Below are 24,124 nucleotides of genomic sequence, written 5' to 3'. Positions count from 1 at the left end.
GTTGTGTGCTGGAGTTTTTAATGATTCTGGGTGTTGGGTACCTTCATTCTTTGGCCTGAAACTCGTGTGGCAAATGGCACCATTCAACTCAAATATGTTGTAATGAAAATGGCAAGATTTTTTAATATGTCTTTCCCATGCTGGAAGAAATCAGTTGGTTATTCACTCACAAGTGAAGACCAAAGGCAGAAAATAATAAGTTAAAAATACCTTAATGGATTGGCCCCTGGTCAATTCTGCATATCTGTTGTTTCAGAAGCACTGAAGTTAACACATCTGCTTATTTTGGGTGGCAAAAGAAGGGGACCACAAACAAGAACTTTGCCTAATCAAGAAGTAATATAGTCTAAAAGGTGAACAGTATGGCAAATACTTTTCACTGCACAGAATCTCAGAATTAGGTTAATCAGTGAGCAGAGAGATAGGAAACATCACTAAGTATCTCTGATTTCATTAAAATATGGCTACAGTAGAACCTGAGGGAGAACTGTCACTTCACTGTTGCTCAGCCTCTCTGAAAGACATGAGTTGCATGCAAAGCTGAGACAGATGCAATATTCATCCCTCTCCAAGAAATTTATTTTAAGGCAAGTGATACAGTGGTTCCCAAACTTCATTAAAACACTCCAAACTAAACTCCAAAATGGTGATTCTGTAAAATGGCCACACTGTTTACTTAACTGTTTTATTTATTTAACAACCCACCCCCATCAGCCTATAACTGGATGGAAGCTAATTCATCAACCTTTAAAAAACAAATGGTCTACTGATTAAGAAAATTCTGTGAAACTTCAGTCTCTTCCTCTGCCTCAAACGTGGATTAACCACCCCTAAGCTGCTCTAGAGATAAGTCTGACCTGTTCTGAGCACTTCTCTGAGCTTCACTAAGGAATCCTAGTTTCCTAAGGATGCCTCCTTTGTGGCTGCAGTGTCTGATCCAAGAGAACATTCTTAGTAAATGCTGCCTTTTTGTCAGCAGTTCCTGACAGCTCTTCTGAGTGTGTCTTTTTAACCAGCTTTGCTGGCACATCATGGGACTTTTATTTCCCTGTCTTGTAAGAATATCACCTGTGATAATGTGAAAAGCTTTACTAATGTGAACTAATGTGATTTGTATCGAAAAACAACTCTCTGCAGGCTTTTACCTTCTGGGTGCTTGCAAAGAGTCCTAGTATTTTTCTAGAGACTGAAGATTATTCTGAGTGTGCCAATTCTCTTTCATCCCACCACAGATTTCTAGATGGAATAGGAAGAGGTGATGTCCCCACATTTCAAAAGGTCACATTGTCTAATAATAATCAGGTTTTCACAATTAACACTAGATTCCCTTAACTTAAATCAAGGTGCCATGAGACAGCTCCTGTCCAGTTGTTAAAGCATCACCAACAATTAAAACAAATTCTGGTTTTGTCCATTCTCTGACATCACTGGGAAGGATTTTGGGGAAAGAGGAGTTAACAAAGCCCCAGAGTGAGGGATGGCAGCTCTCAGTGATGCCATCGAATATTTTTGGAAAAAAACTGAGGCAATAATTGCTTGAAGCTACAACAGCATTTAAATACTAGAGAAGTAGAAGGGTTAAAAGAAAACAAACCCAGAAACAAACTTCTGATGGCTTTTTAGAGAAGGCAGACATGTAACAGCCACACTGAGTATCTGCACACAGAGTTTAGAAAACTTCACAAAAGCCAAGGCAGACAATGGCTGGCAGTGCTCCCCAGAACTTCTGGGAGTATTAAAGATGGGCTCTTTTAAATTCTTCCTGAGAAAAGTCTCAGCCAGCTCCAAGGGCAGCTCCTGCACAATCCTGCTTTTGTTTAGTTAAGACTGCACGAGCAGAGCAAGCACAAAGTCCTTCTGCTCCCATTGTGCCCCTCTGCAAACCTACAGTTATGAAGCAGAAATGTTTGCTTGCTGCAGTTTTTCTGCTGAACTAAAAGGCCACTAAAAAAATAAATCTAACATGGAGCTGATCAGCTCGAGGTACAGGCCCCGACCCTGCAAACACTGGGACATGGCTCAAGTCAGTGTAATTTCCCTAATGCCCCAGTCAGAAGCCATGCAGGGGCTCTGTGCCACAGGGATGTTAACATTCCCAGCAGGATCCTCTGCCAGTCGGAGCGCTATGGAAACACGGTGCCGTGCCAGGGATTTCACAACAGCTCTTTAGGTCAGACTGGTTTGGAAGAAAATACCACCCCCCTTCCACTGGGCAAACATCAAGCCTGACCTCTAGCCCAGGAGGTACCAGGAGGATTACTGAGCTCAGTGAGTGGCTGAGCTCTTTTGTCTGTGAAATAGTGGAAAAAACCCAGGAGGGAATAAAGCAGTGAGAGGGAAGTTCCAACGTTACAGCCAAGCTACTGATTTGCCTGAACATATCCCACCCCAGCAGGGCAAAGTCTGGAGAGCAGCTCATGTCAGGCAAGTAATAGCTGGTCTCCTGACCACGAGCATGGGGAGGTACAAGTCTTTATGGAAAGCTTTCTAATGTGATTATTCAGCGAGGCAGAATTGCTTAAAATTATATATTCAATTTGCATGAGGAGCCTTCTAAAAAAAAACAGCTTTCAGTCTTCGCTAAGAAGGGCACAGGACAACTAAATTGGAGTTTTAATTGTGTCTTCATTACAGTGAAGAGCTGATAATTACCAGAGACCCTTCCAGGCATTGTTCCCCACCTTCCAACCACTGGAGAGTGACTTCAGTTCTGAACTCTACCAGTTTTGCTCTAAGAAATGTTGAAGTATTGCTCATCAAAGGAAAAAGGCAGACTGGGCTTTGAATTAAGAGGGAAAATCACAACAGTGTTCACACAATAGGGAAAAGCCAACCTCAGGAAAGGTTCAGGCAAAAAAAAAGCCAAGAAGAGATTGGAACTACTTATTTATCTATTGCATCATGTTCAGTGAGTTTACATAGTTATCTGTAAGTAAAATAACAGGAATTAATCTGTCTCTGATGGCAGCCAGAGCATGAGCATGAAGCTCAGAACAGGAGGCACATTCATTACACATCCCAGCACCACTAGTGGGAATTCAGATCCTGGGGGGTGGGTATGAGACCTGTGCTGTGTGATGTCACCCCACAGAACATCCAGTTATTCCTCTGATTTCTTACTCATGCAAAACTTCATGATCCTTGAACATGACAGAATCCTCTGCCAGACAGAATTTAATTCCTAGTGCTCCTGGTTGCAGGTGGGAAACAGGGATTGCATCAGAACCCACAAAATCCTGTAGCTCCAAAAATGCTTTTTGCCGTTTGTCTCTGAGATTGCTGGTTATGAGGGGTTAGTTACAAGGATAATTCTCTAGGAACAAGAAATATAGGAGGATACTGGGAGAAATAATAAGGACTGGAAGCTGATATTGTCATCCTTTGTCTCTTTGTAGCTAAACAGTAGCCCCAAAAGTCTGGAACAATGACAGCCCCAGACGACAGTCCTGCTTGGGGCTGGGTTACAAGGAGGATCAGCTCAAATGATTTCCTTGGCCCACTGAGCAAGCCAAGCTGAGAACTTTAAGCTGATGTAATGCAGCATTTTACTCAGTAAAATCCCATAATCAGTTGACAACAGGAGGAAAACATGAAAACAGATAAGAACCAGATCAAATAATGACTTTGTTCAAGATGGAATTCAAGCAAAGGCACAAGTGCAGCGTATTTCATGGGAGCAGAAAAGAAGAAACCAGACATGAAAAATGCAGCACAATTTGTGGAGAAAAATCAAAAGGAAAAGTATCTTGTATTTATCACCACAGCACTTACGACCTCTAGAACACTCAGCAAAATGGGAGGTGGTGGAGAGATTGTAAATCCACTTTGGAGAAGGAGAGCAGAATACTGGGAAATGCTGTCCCTGTCCCTGAGAAATGATATTAGCTGGGCTGAAATATTCTGTGCAATTATTCGAATTTTCCACAATAAACACTGCAAGAGGAGAGAAAACACAGGTGGTGCAATACATATAAGGTGCCAGCAAAATGTGAAAATTAAAAGGATTTTATTGACTGATATGTTCTTCCTGAAAACTCGTTGAAATGTACAAACTGGACATTCAGTTACTGATTTGTACATTCAGTTATGTTACACTGATTCTTGTAGCCACTTGAAAGAGAGAATATTATTTTCACTGACAGGATGTTCACATCATTGCAGACACCAAAAGTGTTGATACATTCTAGACTAAAGTGAAACCAAAACAGAACTGGACATCATGGGACACCGAAATGCCAATTCCATCGACTCGACATGCGCCAGTCTCACACACCAATTCAGGAGTACCTACTGGACAGGGAGTGAAACACCCCACCAAGCATATGTCTGAAGTCACAATTGCTTATTAAATTAAACCCCTTTTCCCAGATTTCTGAGCTATTTGTAGAGAGAAATGTATTGAACTGGATCGATTCCCTGCAGAGTGTTCAGACAGCCACACCTTGGCAGCATTTCTTTGAAAACCGTGGGCCACACTTCACAGAATTCACTTTGTGTGACGAGTTTCGACAGGTTTCAGAGTCCTTGCCAACCAGAATTCCCTATTCTCTGTCCATAAGCCATCACCTGACACAGTATTATCCCCAATTAATGACTGCCTGTATGTAAATCCAGAGCTACTGACTGATTTCAGGCCTGCTCCAACAGCCAGGTGTAGTTCCGAGCTCCCCGAGGGCTTCAGAGCTTCTGATTTCACAACTCCCACGTTTGTTTTAAAACCTGCAGTCATTAAAATGCTACAAAAAGGCCACAGCAATGGCAATCCTCCGTTCTGCTGCTGTTACTGAACACTGGGCAGTGCCTGTGTAGCAGGAGATATTAAATACTGGAGGCCACACCTCACCTGGGGAGCTGTCTCACAAAGAACTCCTGTCTTTGGGCTTGTTTTCAACTAACCGACCTTTTAATTACAGTCCTGTGTATTTTCTCCCCCCTGGTACAATCCTAAGAGCAAAAGGTCATGGGTTCTGAAGAAAAGAGGTCTTTTTTATAAGCTCAGTACAGTACTTTTATATTTCATACTATGATATACAGTGTATACCATAAATTAAGACAAATACTTGTCACTTTATCTATGTAGGCACAAGTAAATCAGTGACTTTATTGAAGTGGAGAAATCTTCAACGGGATCATGATTCTGGATTCCATTTCCTGAATAAGGGGCACTGGGGGAAAAAAAAAAAAAAAGGAGACAGGGTTTAATTTCACTAACAGAGACCATGAGCACACTCAGTTTGAACAGCTTTTACTGTCTTCAAACTACTCCCCCTGCCAAGTCATCAGTAGCACCAACATCCCTGTAACTGAAGCACAACAGCTTTGAGAACAAGTGATTTTAATACAATCTCTCTGCTCCTTTGAAGACAAATATTTCTGTTCCTTTTCACCACAGTGGAAGTTATCTTACATTTTTCTGGTATACTTCCTTTGAAATGCACTCCATGGAACCCAAACCTGACATGCTTGGCGTGCTTTCGTGAGTTTTGTTATGAAAGCTTTCTTTGATCTCAAAGATCTCCTGGCTTCTGGTTCCAAAGTCTAAATTCCCTTTCCCAAGGAATGCATTTAACAAAGCTCTCGTATTTCATGAAATATTAGAGGTAATAATTTAATATAAATATAAATTTCACTGTTGGCTCCCTAAATTTTTGGGCACAAGCATTTACATGAATCTGTCCTAGAGGAGTGCTCGTATAAAAGTTTACTATTAATGTAGTGATTTTTTAGCACTTTTCCAAGTTTGTAAAATCAACAGCAAAATTCACTTTACAGTTTAAGGCAACGTCCCTCCTTTCTTTTAGAGCAGAAAAACTAACTCACAGACACACACACACTCTCCCCACTGAGATGCAAAACTTTTTGCTGTTGTGGGATGTGCTGAGGAACAGAAATGATGGCACACACCAAAGTCTGCCCCCAGCATTCCAGTGAAGTTAATAGGTTACCTGTGTAATAGACTAGTTCATCCCAGCCAGGTTTATGCCACGCAGCATTCCTTATATCTTCTCTGGTTTGAAGATCTTTGTAGGCTGGGGAGGGAAAACAAGCACAAAGCTTAGAAGTAACTCCTTTTCCTTCTGCACAAGAACAGCTCCCTTAAAAAGTATGCTGGGGAATAATTAGGAGGCTGCAAACACTGGGAAGGAAAAGTCTGTTGCTCTCCATGAAAAGGAAAAGCTCCCAAACCAAGGCAAACAGAAGGAACTGGGGAAGAGAGAGAATGTCTCGGACACAGGTAAGACAAATAATGCAAGAGTACAGTTCTACATCAGTGGTGTCAGATTTATAATGCTGGAATATAATATTCTGAATTGTCAGATGTGAAATCTGCATATTTTCTAACATCAATATTAGACTGAGTTTCTCCGAGTTGAAGCAATCCTAATGTGAGAAAACAACTGGGTATTTGTGGAGATTAATGCACAGAGAAAGCCAAGACATCTCGATGCAGGAATGTAAATAAATGCTCCACTTTCCTTTTTGCAGGTGTGGGATATGGGATGCTTGAAATGAAACTGTAAAAACCTGATTTCAGCATGAATGGGGATGGCAGGACGTGGTGTGTCATGGTTATGGTACCGAGAGCAAATAGGTGGTTCCTAATAAGAAAGGGACACGAGAAACTGTTGATGGAAACAGAACAAAACAGGAAATGTTCACTTTTCCTTGCTTGTTAAAGACTCAAGTTACCTACACAAAAATTAAGAAGATCAACAGTGTACGAAACAAAATAACCCTTTCTGAGATACTCCTTTGCCTTTTGTAGAAACTTTGTCTCCTGGGCAAAGTCCCCAGTCTGTGAGGGGCTGACTCAGTGAGGAAAAAAAAAGCACAAAGCACAAGAATTTACCCCAAAGGTGATGAACCATATACAGCTGTCCAATTTGTGAGAAAAATCCTCCAACTGCTTCATTATTGTCCTGTCGGAAGCGAATCGCACGAGCCCTGGAGAGGAGCAAAGCAGGCATTAGAACCAGCAGGGCTGGGGAGGAAAGAAGGGATAAGTGAGAGGAAAACACAGTTGAAAGGAAGCTGAAATGTTAAACAGCATTTGCAGTATAATTCAGCAATTAAAAATAATAAAAAGTCTGCAATGCACTGATTTTTAGCACTAAGTAGTGAAGATATATCCACGTATCTTGTTAGAATGCATTAAAATTGGAGGTCTGCAGTTTCACTCAGCTGTGCATTAATCATTTTTCAACAGCAGATTCAGTATAAAGATAATTGCTGGAGCAGTGTAAAGTGGTCTTTTTATACCAGGTTGTTCTAAAGCTAAATCCTTGACTTTCAATCATATAATTTTTGCCATTCGTTTTCCACAGACTGGAATTTCCACAGGGTGGAATACAACTTTTTTACTCACACAGACCTCTGTACAAATAAGTGTTGTATAAATAAGATCAATATTTCTCTTAATTATAAATCTGTTGCATCTTATAAAACAGACTGGCTACCAGTATGGATACATGCATTTTATATTCTAAATTCAGTTTGTTCAAATTACTGTAATTGAAAAAATTATATCAATGACCATGACACATCTGAAAGGTGTGTCAAAATAACTGAAAATAGTCCAAATTGTTTAACTATCAACCACTAGAATTGCAAGGACAGTGAATGCAAATGGAAAGAAACTTACACTGGTTTTAAGTAAGACAAAATCAGAAGCATATAATCAACAGAAAAATATCTCAGAAGCTTTTAACCTATCTATTAAAATGGAAATGTAGCTTTTCAAGAAACAACTTGACTTTTAAAGATTCAAAGAGCCAAGATTTAGCCCATTTAAACCGAAAAGAGGTCTTGTGAAAGATGAACTTAATTTCCCAGTTAACTGCCACACTTCCCCAAGAAGTGCTTTCTGCTGAAAATCAATGGTTTCTGCTATCCTGCAGCAAACTAAAAGGGTTCTGTGAAGGAAAGCCAAACCACAGAGCCCACAGTGTTGTTTGTGTACAAAATTCCTCTTTCTTTCCTCAAAGGATAAATTAAGGGTTGAAGGACTGCTTTACAAGTCGTGCAAGTAGAGCAGCAGGTCATTAACTGGGGGATTGGCTTTGGTACCATCCTGCCACCTCCAGTCCATGGATTTTAAACATGCCTCTCTCAAACAGGAGAATTCAAGTGCTAAGGCAACACTCACCAGTAATTCCCCCACTCAATCATTGTTCCAGGCTGTGAAAACAAAACAGAAAGTTAAAACTGCACTTTAAAGAAAAGTCAGGACAGCTTTCACAACATTTATGTATGGAAAACACTCTGTATTAACAAAATCACTTCCTTCCAGTGATAAGCACGTTAGAATAATCTATAATTACTCTGTTTACTGACTGTATTACCTCTTAGTCATCTGCCTGAAGTATCCAAACAAACCACAGGGTTTTCAGCCCTGCAGACATCAGTATCTTGTTGGAACCTGCCTTCACTTTGGACTCCACACTTGGAGAGCAACAATGACTCAGATTCCAGCTTTGATAAGATCCAGATTTTTAAGACAAGCTCCGTTTTCCATCTGCATCTTACAAACACCCTTCGAGCATTTTTACGACAGCACGGAGCTTAAAAAAAATAATAATAATAAAAAATTTAAACTTACTCTGAGCTGATAGGATCTCAATTCATAAATATTAGGCCCATCTCTGGGAACAGGTTCATTCCAGAAACTGAACTCCAGCAGTAATTGGTTCTTGCGTGAGAGGAGCATGTTACCTCGTTCTTTGCGGAATTCTATGAATTCCTAAAAAACAATCAGGAGATCCCTGTCAGACTGGGGGTTGTTCTTCAACAACAAAAAGCAGTACAGCAGATGGCAGTGCAGATTTTTTTTTTTTTTTAATGCTGTCACGGGGTTTTAGGAGAAATCCTTTCAGTTGTAAAGGCATTTGAATTCCCCTGACACAGCTGAAAATTCCAAGGACCGTGCTGATACAGCAATAAATGTGTTCCATAAAGCATTCGGGTGCTAAACCTCAGTATTTCTGAATATGAAAAAAAATCCTTTTCCAAAGAGGTTTCTGAACTTGCACAGGAAATTATGAGACACTGAAGTAAAAGTTGGTATCCAAACCTGCAGGTTTTTTTGTTCTGTCCTTTGTTCTGAGTAAAATAATCCATTGTAACAAAATCAATGCTTTTTACCTTATTTTGACGAAGTTTACTCATGACCTCATTGAGAGCTGGATAACCTCCTTCATACCTCCACAAATGAACTGAAACAGAGAAAAGGAACCTTTTTCAGGGATGTCACAGACCAGTGCTAAACCTCGTGGAAAAATCACAGTACAAAATGCTCTTTGCACTACAGAATTACACAAAAACAGGAATCAGGTAGCAGGTTTAAAAACAAATTTTCATTAATGAAAGTACTACACATTGGGATATTTTAAGAATAATGGAATCATCTGCTTTTTGAAAAGGGTTCTCTTCAAAAATTTTGCAATTTACTCTGAAGATAACAGGGAAATTTCTGAAAGGACTTTTTGTTGCCATGCTAGTAAGATGTGATGACTTGACATGACTGTTATTGAAACTAAGATTCAATTTAAGAGGATGACTTAATTCCAAAAACGTGCTTTATACCAATTTCATCTAAGAGCAGTAGAGGGGCAGACTTTTCAGTTCAGTAAATTACTCCAGCACAAAAGCAACACACTTTCTGTAGGACATGAAAAATTATGCAAATGTTATTTTTGAGATAAACATTAATAAAAGCAGAAGATATATGAACATACTAGAACTGTTACATTTGCTAGGATTTTCCCCATAAAAACAATTCCAGAATGTGCATCTACACTGAGTTTTTTTTTCAAAGCATCCTGTCTTTAATAAATCAGAATAAATCCCTTTAACAAATCACAAAAAGATTTATTTACAAGCACTTAACAGAGCAAGGCAATAATTTCACCTCGCAGAACCACAAAAGCTATTTTCTCTCCTCTAAAGCAGTTCTGTGCCTTTTCCAGGAGAGCACATGAGACTAATGTGAGGCTCTTCCCTGTGACAGCAGATTCACCCAGTGCTCCTGCTGCCTCACCCCCAGGGCAAATTTGATAGATCCACCTAACACTAACACAGCCTGGGCACAGGTACTGAACAAGTCACACCCCATAATCTGCTTTATTACACTGCTAGAACTGCTGCAATAACACTGCCAGGGCAGGCTGTGGATGCAATTACAGATACAGTCTGTGTTAATATGTTACAAAAGCAGCCACTGAGAAATTCCCAATTCAATTGTCTCCGTTCCCCAATTCCCCAATTTCAACTTCCAGAACTGTCTCTTGGACACTGTTTGGTTTATCTGCTGTTATTTCTCTGCTGTTATTTCTTTGCATTTTTTTCAGTGTCAATATTGCAATATGCTGTGAGTGCAGGGAAAATTAGCGTGTGCACAAGAATATTTTTCAATTACAAAGCACTGACACTGATCCTGGTGTGGCTCTAACCACAGAGCTACAGAACCTCTGTGTATTTGTATTTGTGGCTTCCCATTCCTTCAGTTTCCCAGAGTTTAGGACATTTTTCAGGTTTTCTCTCTGCACTAGACTTTTTGGAGTTACCTCTGTAGCAGCTCTTCAGTCATTTCTAGTTCCAATGTTTTCAATCTGCATAGTTAGGCAGTACCCTTGTATGAACATGAACAGAAATACTTTTAATTTTCCCCAGTAAAGCCCGAGTTTATTGTTAAGTTTACAATGCAGTGATTTCTTTCAGATGGTTTGAATGATTTGCATTTCATTATCATACAGCAATTACAGCATGAGAGCCTGAGTAAAGCCTTTATACTGGCCAACGAGGGATAAATAAACTCTGGCTCTGCAAGCCTTTGCCTTTACCCTAAATATTCAGGAACACGATCTGTGCCCACGAAAAGGACCACATTTTACAAGCATTTCTTTAAAAAACTGTTAATCTACCACCTGGAAAACATGAAAGTGTATTAACAACAGGACAAATTTTAGGGATTAAAGCTTTACTGTCAAACTCAGCACGACAAAAGCAAGCACTGCAAATGTTAACACGGCCAGTAACTGATGCACCACCCCCTTGCTGAACACATTGCCACAGGTTTTACTGTCAACAGAGATGATTTAAAGAGAAGAAACCTGCCAAGCACACGTTTCACTTGCATGGTTTTACATTCTGTTGTACTTCTATCTCCTACCAGCCTGATCTTGCTCTCCGTACCACGTGTTCCAAGTCCCCACCAGTGCACATGGGTAGTGTTTTTCTTCATGAATCTTTGGCAGCACCTCTTGACTTGAAAACAAGGAATACAGACACTAGGTTGCATTGCCTTCAGGGAGGCCACAGTTGATATGTATAACAAATCACCACACAGCATTTATGCTAGGAAAATTCACAAGCTCTACTTTTCAGAGGGGAAAGCTGAAATACCGAAATCTGCTACACAGGGGGGGAAAGGGTTGCTACAGCAGTGTGAAAAATTAAGGTCTGTGTTACCATTAGACTGCAGGACAAATACAAAGCATGGGAGGATTCTTTCGATGCAATAAATTATGTCTATCACCTAAAAGGTTAAACAACACATTAGGAGAACAAATATCAGGGTGTCTCCCTCACAGAAAATGCAGCCTAACTACACGGGTGACTTGCTTGAGGAAAAGCTTTTCTTTTTCAAGGGAGGGAGAATAAACAAAATTAGGAAAGCACAGTCTTCTGTAGCAGTTACAATGCTATTAATTGCTGGGCTGAATGAATAGAAATGAGTATTTTGATAGACAAAATGATGACTGGTACTCACACACTTATTGGTTTCTACCATTTCAGAAAGTGGTCTTAGTTTGAGGCAACTTACCCACCAAAGCATACAGTGAAACTGCCTTAAAAATACCTCCAACACAAAATTTCTGTTTTGACTATTTTCAGTATTTCTAACATTTTTTCAAACTTCAGAAGTGGCCTACATTAGCATAAGGAAATTAAGTTTTACTGATTGCTGACTTGGCCAAGACAGCCTTCACTGCACTGTGCTTTGATGAGTAAGTCAATTAGTCTGGTTGAACTTTGCCTTTTATATTTTTCCCTGAATAATTACCCTTCTTACTCAGTTTGGCTCATAAGCAATGAGTCTCTGCACAGTATCAAATAATAAAAAGTAGGCTGGTCTGGGGCTGGGAGTCATTAGATGTGAGTTTTCCTCTTGATTCTGCCACTGACTTTGCAGACAACCTTGAGCAAATCTCATTACCAATTTGTACTTCTAGATTTCTCACTACACAGTGTAAATAATATGATAAAATGACTCTCCAAGGACATTTTCAAGGATGTTTGACCATCAGTTCATTTTTTCAGAGCAGCATGAGATCCTAGAAAGGCAGTTTTAAACAGGAATGACAAATTATTACATAACCCTACAGTATACTGTTGCAAATTATAGGAAAAAAATGCCCACAGAATACCTTAGGAACACTATCTTTTTCCTTTTCAGAGATAACTGTCCCTAATTCTTCAGAAAGGGTCCTTAACCACAGTGATTCACAAAGTGCTCTTGTAATTGTCCTCATCACATTGTTTTTTTATTAGCACACGATGACTAATCCTTATTCTGATTTGATACAGAATTAACCTGTTCATCTTTTATTTAGGGAGAGGAAGGAGGGAAGTTCAGAGAGGTCTAGCTTTGTTTATTACTCCTTTCAAGTTTTCTCCTTCCCCGAAATACTTAAAATTTGCTTTGGAAAGAATAAATCACACATATTTCATCTACATGCTGTCAGCAGTTTCTTTCTTTGCTATTGTCTCTTTCCTTGCAAATAGAAACCTCTGCTTTCACTCAACATTTAGGCAGCTCATGAAATAATGCAGAGAAGTGGTTCCCTGTCTTGCATAATTGGAGATGTTTATATTAAGCTTTTAAACAGAAAGCTGGTTGAATGCTAATTGTCCTTCCCTGTGTATTTATGTTAAACAACAAACAAAAAAAGCTAAAAATACCTTGAATGAACGTTATTCTAGTGGATTTCTGTGTTTTTACAGAAAGGAAAACAGCTCTGGGTTATCCAGCCCCATTTCAAAGCTGAACAGATGAAGGTGCTGGATGAGCCACTCACGGCTGTGCAACCAACCAGGAACAGTGGGGGACACGAACTGGGAGTTGGGAACTTCTTCCCCTCCCTCCAGCCCAGCTGGTGCTCACCAACACAATTAAAAAATTGGTTGCAGTGGGGTATCATTATGCTGGGAGTGTTTTATTTAACTGACAAGTTGGCCACTGTCAGTGTGAAAGCACTGCTGAGCGTGAGGCTCACTACAATTCCCAATTTAAACATCCAGTTCTTTAAAGGCAGCTGCTCTGGCTCCAGAGGGGTGATTGTGTAGGCAGAAGAGGACTAATATTTCTGCAGTTTCATCCTTAAAGTACTAAGTTAAAAATGTGATTAATTAATATGTTTATAAAGCTGTAACTTTTCGGAAAACCTGTAACACTAACCCTCCCTTTGGAAGAAACCACCCCAGTGTAAATACTCTATCCAAGGGTTTGTGTAATTCTTTAGGAGCAGATCTCAGTAACAGGACTTGTGGAAAGGGAGATAAATGAGCTGAGAGAAAATCAACCCCGTGGTTTTTAACATCTCCTCAAAATTGTACTTCACTCTAATAGTGGTGTGTAGTTTTACTCATAGATGATCTCTCCCTTTCCTCCCTGCATGCAGACAATAATCATCCTCAAGACATTCCTACCTGGCAGCTGCAGTGGGACATGCTAACATTCCAGCTGCAAGGATCAGTAATTTTAAGACCATTAAGGGAAGGGGGAAGAGCTGTTCCAACAAATGTCACCCAGGCTCTCACGACAGGAACCATCCTGAATTGCAGCTTAGGAAAACACCACATCCAAGAGGGAAGGGAGGGGTGAACTGAGCAAAGGATCTTTTCCCATCTCTTTCCAAGAATAATATGATCTCTTTAATACCAAATCCTAAAAAAGCAGAATTTTGCCACCTCCCCTCTAAATAACTACAATATCAGCCAATTTTCAGACCAGCTTGTGATCAAATCAACATGTCTAAAACACGAAAACATAACACACACACTTACCAAAGCTTGTTGTAGGCCTCTAGACATTCTGGTTTTACATTGTGAACTGAAACAACAACAGGACGTGAGACATGGGGGACCAGAATAAAAGAACTGGTAACATTAAATACAAAACCACCACTCACACTGTATTTTGTACAGACTGCTGGTCTCTCTTTTGGCCAAGAGGTTGGAGTGGGCATCTTTCCTCGGATCCACTTTGCGGACGAAGAGGGATTTTAACCAACTGTCCTCGCGAGGTCTGTGAGCTGAGGATCCCAGTCCCCTGCAGGGCAACAAGGAGCTTTAACTGGCACCAAGGAAATTCCCACCACGAAGGGAACACAGGCACAACCAAGTTTAATACAAACAGTACCATAACACACAGTTACATGTATCTATTACTAAAAATTCCCACTGTTTGTTTTTTTTTCCTAGCAAGGAAAAGGCTGTTCATTCCCCACTGAGATTTACCCTCTCTCAACCCATTTCACCAGCTAAAGTTAACCACACACTATCCATGTTAATTCTCTCTGCACAGGACAGGGAATGGCTGCTTTTCCTCCCTCTTTATCTCCTTTTTAATCTTTTCTTAGCTCAGGGCTGGGTCTGTCATGATGTAGACAGACAGGAGTGAAAAAGAGCAAAAAACATGCGTAAGGAAAACTGTGTACGGTGTAAATAGGAAACAAACTGCCATATGTTCCTGTGTTGCTTAAATACAGCTCTACAAAAGGAAAAGTTAAATGGCATGTCTTTCAGGAGAAAAAAAAAATAGCATGAAAGTCTAATTTGGGAGAAAAAAAAAAAAAACAAGTGGCAGGAAACAAACAGCCTGCAAATACTCCAGTTCCAAATTCTGGCAGCTGCACCACGTAGAGGTACCACATCCACGCTCTTTGCACAGCATTCACGTTTCCCTTTCTTTGAAACAGAAGAATTTCACTGTCCTTTTTTTATCTAATCCTTATTCACTTTCAGCAAGTACTCTTTCAAAATAATATCAGCTCCCCTTACATCGCAGAGCACACGAAACAACTGATAACTGTGATTTTTTGAAATGATGTGTTAAAGGAATTGTTCTTCTCTTTTTCAGCTCAAGAGCCCTCAATCACCAAAAACTGTGCAGAAGGACAAGAAATCTGATAAATTTAACTGATTCTCTACAATGTCTGACAGGGGGACCCCAGGCTCAAATGTTCTTTTCTTCCATCTCATAAAATCACTTCCTTCAATTTACTTTTCTTTGATAGCCCTACACCTGCCAGTGTGGAGAAAAATAATTCCAACTCAATCCTCTCCTGAAATACTAAAATATTTCTCTGACATACTAAAAATGTGGTATTTATACCACATACATTTATTTATAAGCTGAAAATTTAAACCTTTTCCTGCCTCAGATGTCAAGTTCTCGCCCTTAATTACTGACTGGGAGAGTCAGAAGATAGCTATCAACCTTCGATCCAAAGCTGTCTTCCAGATATCAAAAGTTTGTGACAGTCATTCAAATTGAAAAAAAAAAAATAGGGAAGAAAAATCTCAATTTCCTTTGGGAAAAATATGAACACGCCTGTCTGCATCACACAAAAGTAGTTCACACTAGCAGTGTTTTACAACAATCAACCTTTTAATCCCAGTGTCTGAAAATAACACAATGAACTGGTTCACCCCATGGAAGCAGGATGGAGGAAAGGAAAAGCATTCCATAGCAGAGGAACAACCACCAGAGAAGAACAACTGCAGCTGAGATGACCTTCAGCGTTAAGGAGGAGTCTGTAAACACCTTATTGGTGTATTTATTGAAAACGGTGCCTTCCCTGGCCCTGGGCAAACACACAAACATGTGGCTGTGCTGAAAGCCAAGCAGCTATTCCTGAGTGCAGGCATTTGAAGGGCATTCCACGATAAGGCTGTTGCTGGAGTGGAGCTATCTCTGATCTCAGCTGGAGCAGGCGAGGCACAGGTGACTGCAGTTGTGTTGTCACATCAAGTGCCACAGCAACACAAGCTGTCCCAGAGGACAGGGGGTAAAACCCACTGAATAAATCCGAGTTGTTTTAAAAAGCTCCCTTAAAGTAAGCACTAAATGCTCAGTGCACACCAGAGACAGAACTCAATCCCAGTCCTGCAACACTCAGTTTTCAGCTCAGACCTGTAAACCATTATAATTTCCTCCCCTTTATTAAAGAAAATCAGCAAATTAATAATCCTCTTCTATGAGGATCATTGCAGCAAACTTTAAGAGAGAAATAATCACAGTGCTTTTTCTGTGAACCAGCTTTATCTGCAGAAAGAGTAAGCTGGAGTTACAGGGATAACACTAAGAAGCAAAAACCAAATTCCTTTGCTATAAGGAGAATCTCATGATTTGAATGTTAAACTGCATCTAAAACTGGAGGGATAGTTCATTACAATACAATGAAATGAGTAATACTTTACATTTATGTAAAATCTTTTACCCAGCAACTGTAAAGTTCCTCATGAGCATTGACTAACAAATCACAACTATCCACCTAAATATACACCTTAGTTAGAATAAAGGTAGGAGCTAAATTTATTAAAGCAGATATTCACTGCACCCACCCTGAGATGCAAGGGCCTGATTTTTAATCAATATCCTCAGAGAAGCCCTAAAATACCCCTGTCATTCTAGATACTCACAAATCAAGAAGCCCTGATTACTGTTTCACTTGTGTGGGCAGAATGTACCCAAAATTAGCTCTGGAAGAGAAGGGACTGAATTCATGTCTTTGGACTGTCAGTTGTGAGCATCAACTTGACTTTGGTAGCAGGTTCTTATCCTACAAATATTAACTATGAGCTTAGCTTTCTTGCTACAAAGATTGGGCTGTGAACATAAAAGGATAACACTGAACAGTTTGCTTAGATTAGATTAAAAATGTCAGTGAAAACACTTCTATCCCCCTTAGCTTCTGCTTTAGCACAAAATATAACCTGGGTGGGAGATATCGGGTCAAGCATTTACATTTTGTAGTAACCCATGTCTGCCTGGAAGAGAAAGAAAAACAACTTGTCTTTCATTTGACAGTTTTTGATTTGTGATCTGAACAAAGTTTATTTGAAACTAAAATAACCCCAAAACATGCACATAAAACCTCACAACATATAATTCCTACAGCCCTCCCTGTTCCTGTGTTAAACTGCTGCCAGGGATGCTTTTAGTCTTGCACAGGGGCTGTTGCCCATTTTGAGGCTTGTGGCAGCAGCTTTCCTTGTCTCAAAGAAAAGGGAGGAAAAAATGTGTAGATCCATCCCAGCTTGGAAACTCAGGCACTTCTGTGTCTCCAACATCCTGGGAGCACATCCTGGGAGCTTCCTACACCCAAGAGGTGTCCCGAGAGCTCTGTGTGTGCCTGACCCTGCACACATCAGATGTGGCCATGCAAATCTGTGCACCCCAAAACCTGATGGATGTGCCTCTGTGTGTGCCCTGACACCGGGGGGTGCACACACATCCCAGCTCCCAAGGAAAGCACGGATACATGTGCTCTGGCTCCCAAGGGGGGCACACACACAGGCAAGGTGTGTGTGTGCCTGTGCACGAAGGCAGGAAGATGTTGGGGTGCACAGTCCTGCACCCCACCACTGGGAAGACGTGGATGTTGGGCAGGGGTGCAGCAGCTCTGCATCCCGACGGGAGATGCTGCTGGGTGTGCACCCTGTTGCTCAGAGGAGCTGGGATATGGAGCAGCTACACAACCCAACTTGGGAGGGGTGTGGAGCACCCAGACACTTCAGCCCCAGGGATACACGAGTGCAGGGCGGCTGAGCACCCCGAAACACGGAGGCACGGGATTGTGGGGTGCCTGTGCTCCCTGCTGTGTGCAGGGCAGGAGTGTCCAAGCAGGGGAAAGGGGTCGGTGCAGGGGAGGGATGGCAGTTCATGGGTGGGGTGGCAGCGCAGGGCTGAGCTGTCCGTGCAGGGGAGGGGTGTCCATGCAGGGCAGGGGGGTCGGTGCACGGGTGAGGTGTCAGTGCCGGGTTGAAGTGTCCGTGCAGGGGTGAGGGATCCGCGCAGGGGAGGTGCATGGATGAGGTGTCCGTGAAGGAGTGAGGTGTCCGTGCAGCAGAGGGGTGTCGGTGCATCCTGAGCCCGTCCCCGGCGGGTCAGCGGCGCGGCCATCATCCCACCCAGGCGGACTCCGAAGAGGGAAGGAAGGGGCCGGCCTTGCGGCCCGTGACCTTGAGGGACACCCCGCCGAGCCGCACTCCCCGCCCCAGGCCCGGGGCGCCATTTCCAGCCGGGGAAGGGGAGAGGCGCGGGCGGGGGGGGGAAGCTCGGCGCGGGCGGCCCCGGCTCCGCCGCCCAGCCTCCCGCGGCGGCCCCGTCCCGCCCGCTCGCCCCCTCGGGGCTCACCTGAGGGCCAGCCCGCCGCCGGGCGGCAGGCGCGGCACGGCGGCCGCTCCCGCCAGGCTCCGCCGCAGCAGCACTCGCGCCGCCATCTTGCTCAGGCCGCCTCCCTGCTGGGCCGGGGGCTGCGGCCACGCCCCCTGGCGGGGACCCGCCTGTGCGCATGCGCGGCTGCCCCGGCGGGGGGCCCCCTCACGGCCCCTCAGCTCTGGGGGGACCCGCACCCGGGTTTAGGGGGATCCGGAGTCGTTTGGGGGGCACAGTCCAGCTTTGAGGGTCCCATCCTGGTTCGAGGGAGACCCAAGCCTCCTGTTTTGGGGAATCCCAGGCCCCTGTTTAGGGGGGGATCCAGACTAGTTGGGGGGGGGTATTTCCCAACCCCGTATTTAGGGGACCCCAGCCCAGTTTGGGGGTTACTCCTCGTCCCGGTTTGGGGGTGACCCCTCTTTAGCGTCTCACCTCAAAACCACTAAGAGCAAGCCCAGGCGTTTTTTGAATCACGTGCAAAATCTTGTCCCGCATTCTCCTGCTATATTTTTCCCCACAGTGCAGTTGAAGGGTTTTCTTCACACTCTGTTCAGCCACAGTCAGGGATAATTTGGTTGAACGGGTGGTGTGTGATGGCATCCAATCTTTAAGTAACTTGAAATTAAGGATAAACTGATAACTAGACTAATACTTAAAGAACAATTCTAAAAACAACCAGCCAATAAACATAGAAAAGTCAATGACTAATCCTTATCTTTCCACATAATACATATAACATTTTTATCACATCACCGCACACTTTCCCTTGCCTTTTTATGATTTTGCTATCAGCACTCTTGTGAGAGTAATCCCAAAGATAACATCTAAGATGTGCTTTAACATCACTAAAGTACAGTTGTTGTGCTGCCTCTTTAAAACAGTTTAACCTACAATTGCCATCACTCTATTAAATAACAGTTTGAAATGTTATTTGTTTTTAGTCACATTTTGAACTGACAGCATGTTGAGTTCTTGAGCAACCCTCCCAGAGCCCACCTGTACACTGGAAAAGCGATAACCCTCTGTGATGAATCAGTCTTAGAAAAAAAGACTTAGAAAAAAAAGCTGTGGCATTTTCACAGCTACTCGAGAGAAATCGCAGGAAATAAAAGTATTTACTTTCCTAATTACATGTAAGTGCAACTACAACCAAGCAGGAAACTTTTCCTATTTCTTATAAATACTATGTCTAGTTATTAGAACCCTCATATCCCATGTACTGAGGGTCAAGTTCCTTTACTCCCTTCTCCGACACAACTTCAATGTATTTTCTACAGCCCAGGGCCATGTTCTGCCCCAAGTCTGATTTCTCTCAATCTCTGCTTGGATAAAGTTTCACATTTTACATTCACTTGGACAGGAGTCAAAGCCCAGGTTTCCTTCCCTTGGCTGAGGGCCTCCATCAACCAGCTACAGTTACTGAGTAATTTACATAAACCTAAACCTCTGCAACAAACATCAGTAAGAATAACCTACAGCCATCTGCTTAAGGCACCTCCTCAAACTCACATGGCCATATTATTTTACACAGGGATATTTAAATCAAGGTGTCTTCACATCCCATCCCACCGACCTGACACACAGGACTGCACGTGAGGACAAGCATCCAAAGAGCAGCAATTTTTTGGTTTGGAACACTGAAGGAATTTTAAGTTTCTCATTCTTCCTGTCCCAAATAATTTGCTGAGTAAAATCAGGCTTTTTTAGTGGTTTGTGGGTAGCCAAAACTGATTTTGTGCAGGTGCAGGAAGCTAAAGGGCAAATGATTTACACAGTGGAAGAGAACATAACTGGTAGCTACTAGTGCAAGATGGCTCAGTTTCTTTAAGGAAATTAAATTATTTTAGGTCAGAAGAACTCTGTTCAGATACACCTTGTTTTGCTTCTGATCTTAAACAAAGGCCAATGACACAGGCAGACACTTCAAAAAACTTTCTCACAACTTTGATACCCCACATTCCTCTCCTACAACTGCTGGGTTTTGAGGCAGATGCTCCTTTAGATCCAAAGGAGAAGTCAGGAACACAAGGCTGCTGCAACAACTGCACGCTCTCAGCTTGCTGTTTGTCCTGGAAGGCAGGACACAACACCCCCAGAGCTGTATCAGGATAAAGTGGTCTTTTATCATTAACTGCTATGGCCTTCCAGCTCCATATTAAGCATGCAGCAAATCAGCACCTGTATCTCCCCAAAATGTGTTGTTTTAATGAGCTTTTCTGATGGGACTAAATCTAACCATCTTTACTTTTACTTTTTTGGCTTGGTGTTCTCACCAGCTTCTCTGTCCTGCTGGCAGTTCAAAGAGAGCCAGCTATCCCAGAACTAAATACTCCCTTTGGACAAGTTACCAAGCCAACCATTCTAAGCTGCCCAAAGGTTTTATTCTCACCTTACTGCCACTAGAAAAGCAAGGGGCTGTGTTTCTGTTAGAGATTTTGGAAGTCAGAAGGCACTGCAGTGTGGGATGAGTGACTGTAAGTGGAAATGAGGACACAAGCATGTAGCTGGTTTTAAAATTCTACACTTCCTTTCAAAAGCTTTAATAGCATTATCTCCAGTAATCCTACAAACCACAAAAGACTGTCTGAAACACAGAACAATCAAATAATATAATGGCCCTCCCACCAAAATGAAACATTATACAGTTGTATTTTCTTTTCTCAATACACAAGAGTCATTCCAGGAGGGCAGCTGGCTTTGGGAACTGTCACTGCTTGTGGCAAAACTATAGGCAATAAAATGAAGTGTTAACACTAAACTTGCATTTCCTCTATATTTTCAAAGCTCTGGAGTGCTCATCAATCTGTACCATCTCTTTGCATAAGCAACTACATTTACTATTTATTTTGACTACAGATTTCACTGAAACATTTAATATACCACAACAGGGCCTCAAACACCCCTGACAGAGAGAGACAAACTGGAAGCCCCCTGCTTAAATATTTCGCCCGCTATTTGTCTGTTGAACAAACTTTCAGTTCCTGAAGTTTTTCACTTAGATAGGTAGTATCTGCCTCTGTCAGGTTTTCCGAATCTGACAGATTTTCCAGGAATCTGGTTCCTGCACAGGGCTTCCCCGTGATTGGATCTATGACATTTCCAACCTTGAACACAATTTCAGCCAGTTCGTGTTTCACGTGTTTGCTCCTTCGCTCAGGCAGAGCTTTCAGCAGAACAATGTCTCCAACAACACACTGCTGCAGTGGATCGTGGGCAAAATAGGTTTTTCTTTTGTTAAAGAACTGTAAAAGAAAAAAAAAAAAAAAAAAAACCCTGGCATTAGATTTCAAAGTTTCTTGCTCACTTCATTTTCTTTCACATAAAAATCTAATATTTGTTCTTATTGGTACAGCAGAATTCAGAATCTTTTGAGAAATAAATTAACAGGTTCTTCTGCTGGATAAAATATTGACATGGGTTCCACAAGATCCATATGCAATCCTGACTCTATCCTTAACCTTCTGCTCAAAGGCAAGTTATTCCACCTCCATGTACCACAGATTCCCCATATAAAAATTGAGAAAATATTATTTTAACATACTTGTTTGAAGTGCATTGACAAGAAATAAATACAAATTTGCATAGCACATCACAGCACAGATACAAACACTAAGCAATGTTACAATTATGCATACAGAAAAACAGCTATAAAACTTACTGTAAAAGTGACTAACATAATGTCAAGTTTCCAAAGCATACTCCACATCAACATGAAAAATTAAACCTAAGTGTGAAACAACAAAAACTTTACCTTCTCAGCTGAGATCAAATGAACTGCACTAACAAGGCACTTCAAAGAAATACATTTAGCAGATAATTTGTAAGTCCTCACCACACAGTGCTTTTCATCCTTTGCAGTCAACCCCACAGCCAAATCACCATGCAAGTTTATAAAGGAGTTTGCATTGCAGAGTCATCAAAAATTCTAAGAGTCAAATGAACAGAACACTCCCCCACACAATACAAAACCCACAAGCTGTTAACCAGCTGCTGTTACCTTCAGTAAGTAGGGATCCAGCACAAGCCTTGTCACTCTCACTTTGGCAGTTTTCTGCATTTTGGTTCCTATTACTTTCCCTACTATCCATTTTGCATGCACAGCTCCACGTGGGACAGACATTGTTTAGTTATGGTCATCCAGTGCCTGGCAACAAGCAAGCAGAGAGGCTATTTTAACAAAATAAAAACCATCACCAGTTCCTGATCAACACCAAAATTTTCCCATTTCAGATTGACAGCCTAATTAGGTAACTTTGTTGGAAAAGGGTAGATATAAACGGTTCCAAACTCCACATATTGCACCACCTCAGCCTTGTTCAATAACATAAGGGACATGAACGTGTTGTCATTAGCAGGGAAAGTTACTTCAGAACAGCAATAAAAATGGACATAACACCATAAGGATGAGACCTTATCCCAAAGCCAACAAAATTCCTTTGAATCACACCAGTTCTCACACATGACAGAAATGTGGAAGTTATTAATGTAACTCACGCTCCAGCACCTGTTTCAGCTGCAAACCTGTTCATCAGGTCCATGTGTGACCACAGTGCACCCAAACAGGGAGCCTGGAGCTTTTGTTCAGAGTCATTTGCTGCTGGTGTGTATCATTGTTAGCTGAGCTGATGAAACCTAAGAAAGGTAATGAGCTTCCCAAGCTAGAAGTGACATATCAAAGAGCTGCCTGACTTGTAGTAAATGTAATCACTTCCAAGGTAGTTCTTTCCTGCAAGTAATTATACTCCACTACCTTATTTTAATTAGGGAGAGCTTTCTGTGCTACTCTTGCAAGAGTCAGAGGCAAAAATCAATAGGTAAACGCAGGAAGACTTGAACCAACGTTAACACTGACAAAGACCAGTGACCTTGTCCTCTCCCACTCAAATATATATTGTTAAGCACAAACACCACCTGTGAATTCTCCATCCACAGGTGGATCCTCTTACCACAGCTTGCAAGGTGCTTTATTTGATGTTGTAACACATCCAAAGAAGAGTTTAGGGGTACAGAGGCACACAAGGTGAAACCAAGCAGCGATACCTGGGGCTGCTCTTACCACCCCTGACTCCGCTGTGTGTCCACAGGGCTGGCGGGGGGAGTTAGTGCGGGGCTCTCCCGTCCCCCAGGGCTAAACACCACAGTTAGGCACGTACAGCACGGGCAGCACCCACCGAGCACCGGGAGCTACCGGGACAAAAGAGGAAATTCAAGCAGACTGTGAGCTTTCAGCCCCCCCGCCCCCAGGCCCCACAGCGCTCCGCGACAGGCCCTGTTCCGTCAGCACGGCCAAGAGGCCTCGCAGGCAGCAGAGCTCAGCTGAGCGGCTCGGAGAGCACCCGGCGAGGGATGCCAGGCCGAGGAAACCCCCAAAATCGCACTCCCGCTCCCCATCCCCTCTCACCGCTGCCGCCGCCGCACCTCGGGGGCCTGACAGGGACGGACCGGAACGGGCGGGGCCGGGCACGGAAGCGCCGCGCGGCAAAGGGGCGTGGCCAACGGCACTGAGGCGTGGCCAGCGGCACGGAGGCGTGGCCAGCGGCACGGAGGCGTGGCCAGCGGCATGGAGGCGGGGCCAGTGGCGGGGGCGTGACAAGCAGCGGGAAGGGCGGGGCCAGCGGTGGGTGGGGCCTCCCGGGGTATTTAAAGGCGCAGGTGGGGGCTCCGCCTCCCTCAGAGGCGCTG

The 24,124-nt window shown here is 42.6% G+C and overlaps 2 protein-coding genes across 6 annotated transcripts; both read right to left on the bottom strand.

Moving 5' to 3' along the window:
• Positions 1–3,987: 3,987 nt before the first annotated feature.
• NIPSNAP2 (nipsnap homolog 2) lies at positions 3,988–18,538 on the bottom strand. The gene is made up of 10 exons (XM_027725963.1): positions 18,422–18,538; positions 14,190–14,329; positions 14,065–14,110; positions 11,168–11,262; positions 9,142–9,212; positions 8,600–8,740; positions 8,147–8,178; positions 6,851–6,945; positions 5,946–6,029; positions 3,988–5,165 (listed from the first exon to the last, which is right to left on the bottom strand). The coding sequence occupies exons 1-10, from the start codon at positions 18,505–18,507 to the stop codon at positions 5,101–5,103; spliced, it is 855 nt and encodes a 284-aa protein (XP_027581764.1). The 5' UTR covers positions 18,508–18,538; the 3' UTR covers positions 3,988–5,100.
• A 2,409-nt stretch (positions 18,539–20,947) lies between these two features.
• Positions 20,948–23,938, bottom strand: MRPS17 (mitochondrial ribosomal protein S17). Of its 5 annotated transcripts, none has more exons than XM_027725965.2 (4): positions 23,844–23,901; positions 23,389–23,626; positions 22,440–22,586; positions 20,948–21,684 (listed from the first exon to the last, which is right to left on the bottom strand). In XM_027725965.2, exons 3-4 carry the CDS (start codon positions 22,560–22,562, stop codon positions 21,394–21,396), a joined length of 414 nt encoding a protein of 137 aa, XP_027581766.1. In that variant the 5' UTR covers positions 22,563–22,586; positions 23,389–23,626; positions 23,844–23,901; the 3' UTR covers positions 20,948–21,393. The 5 variants fall into 5 exon arrangements, with proteins under 5 accessions (XP_027581766.1, XP_027581768.1, XP_027581769.1 ...); XM_027725967.2 differs by having other exon boundaries at positions 23,483–23,626; XM_027725968.2 differs by having other exon boundaries at positions 23,499–23,626.
• Between the last annotated feature and the right edge of the window lie 186 nt (positions 23,939–24,124).

The sequence above is a fragment of the Pipra filicauda genome, unplaced genomic scaffold (assembly GCF_003945595.2).
Source record: "Pipra filicauda isolate LSUMZ 115617 unplaced genomic scaffold, ASM394559v2 scaffold71_size5581439_pilon, whole genome shotgun sequence".
NCBI classification, from domain to species: Eukaryota; Metazoa; Chordata; class Aves; order Passeriformes; family Pipridae; genus Pipra; species Pipra filicauda.
This window is presented reverse-complemented; position numbering and strand designations above follow the sequence as displayed.

Excerpts from the sequence above, each read along its gene's own strand:
- MRPS17 (XM_027725966.2), bottom strand. The coding sequence starts at position 22,562 with ATGTCTGTCCCACGTGGAGCTGTGCATGCAAAATGGATAGTAGGGAAA. Across the intron at positions 21,685-22,439 it reads TGGATCCCTACTTACTGAAG|TTCTTTAACAAAAGAAAAAC; the intron begins GTAACAGCAGCT and ends TTTCTTTTACAG.
- NIPSNAP2 (XM_027725963.1), bottom strand. The coding sequence starts at position 18,507 with ATGGCGGCGCGAGTGCTGCTGCGGCGGAGCCTGGCGGGAGCGGCCGCC. Across the intron at positions 8,741-9,141 it reads GTAAACTTCGTCAAAATAAG|GAATTCATAGAATTCCGCAA; the intron begins GTAAAAAGCATT and ends ATTGTTTTTTAG. Across the intron at positions 8,179-8,599 it reads TGAGATCCTATCAGCTCAGA|CCTGGAACAATGATTGAGTG; the intron begins GTAAGTTTAAAT and ends TTGTTTTCACAG.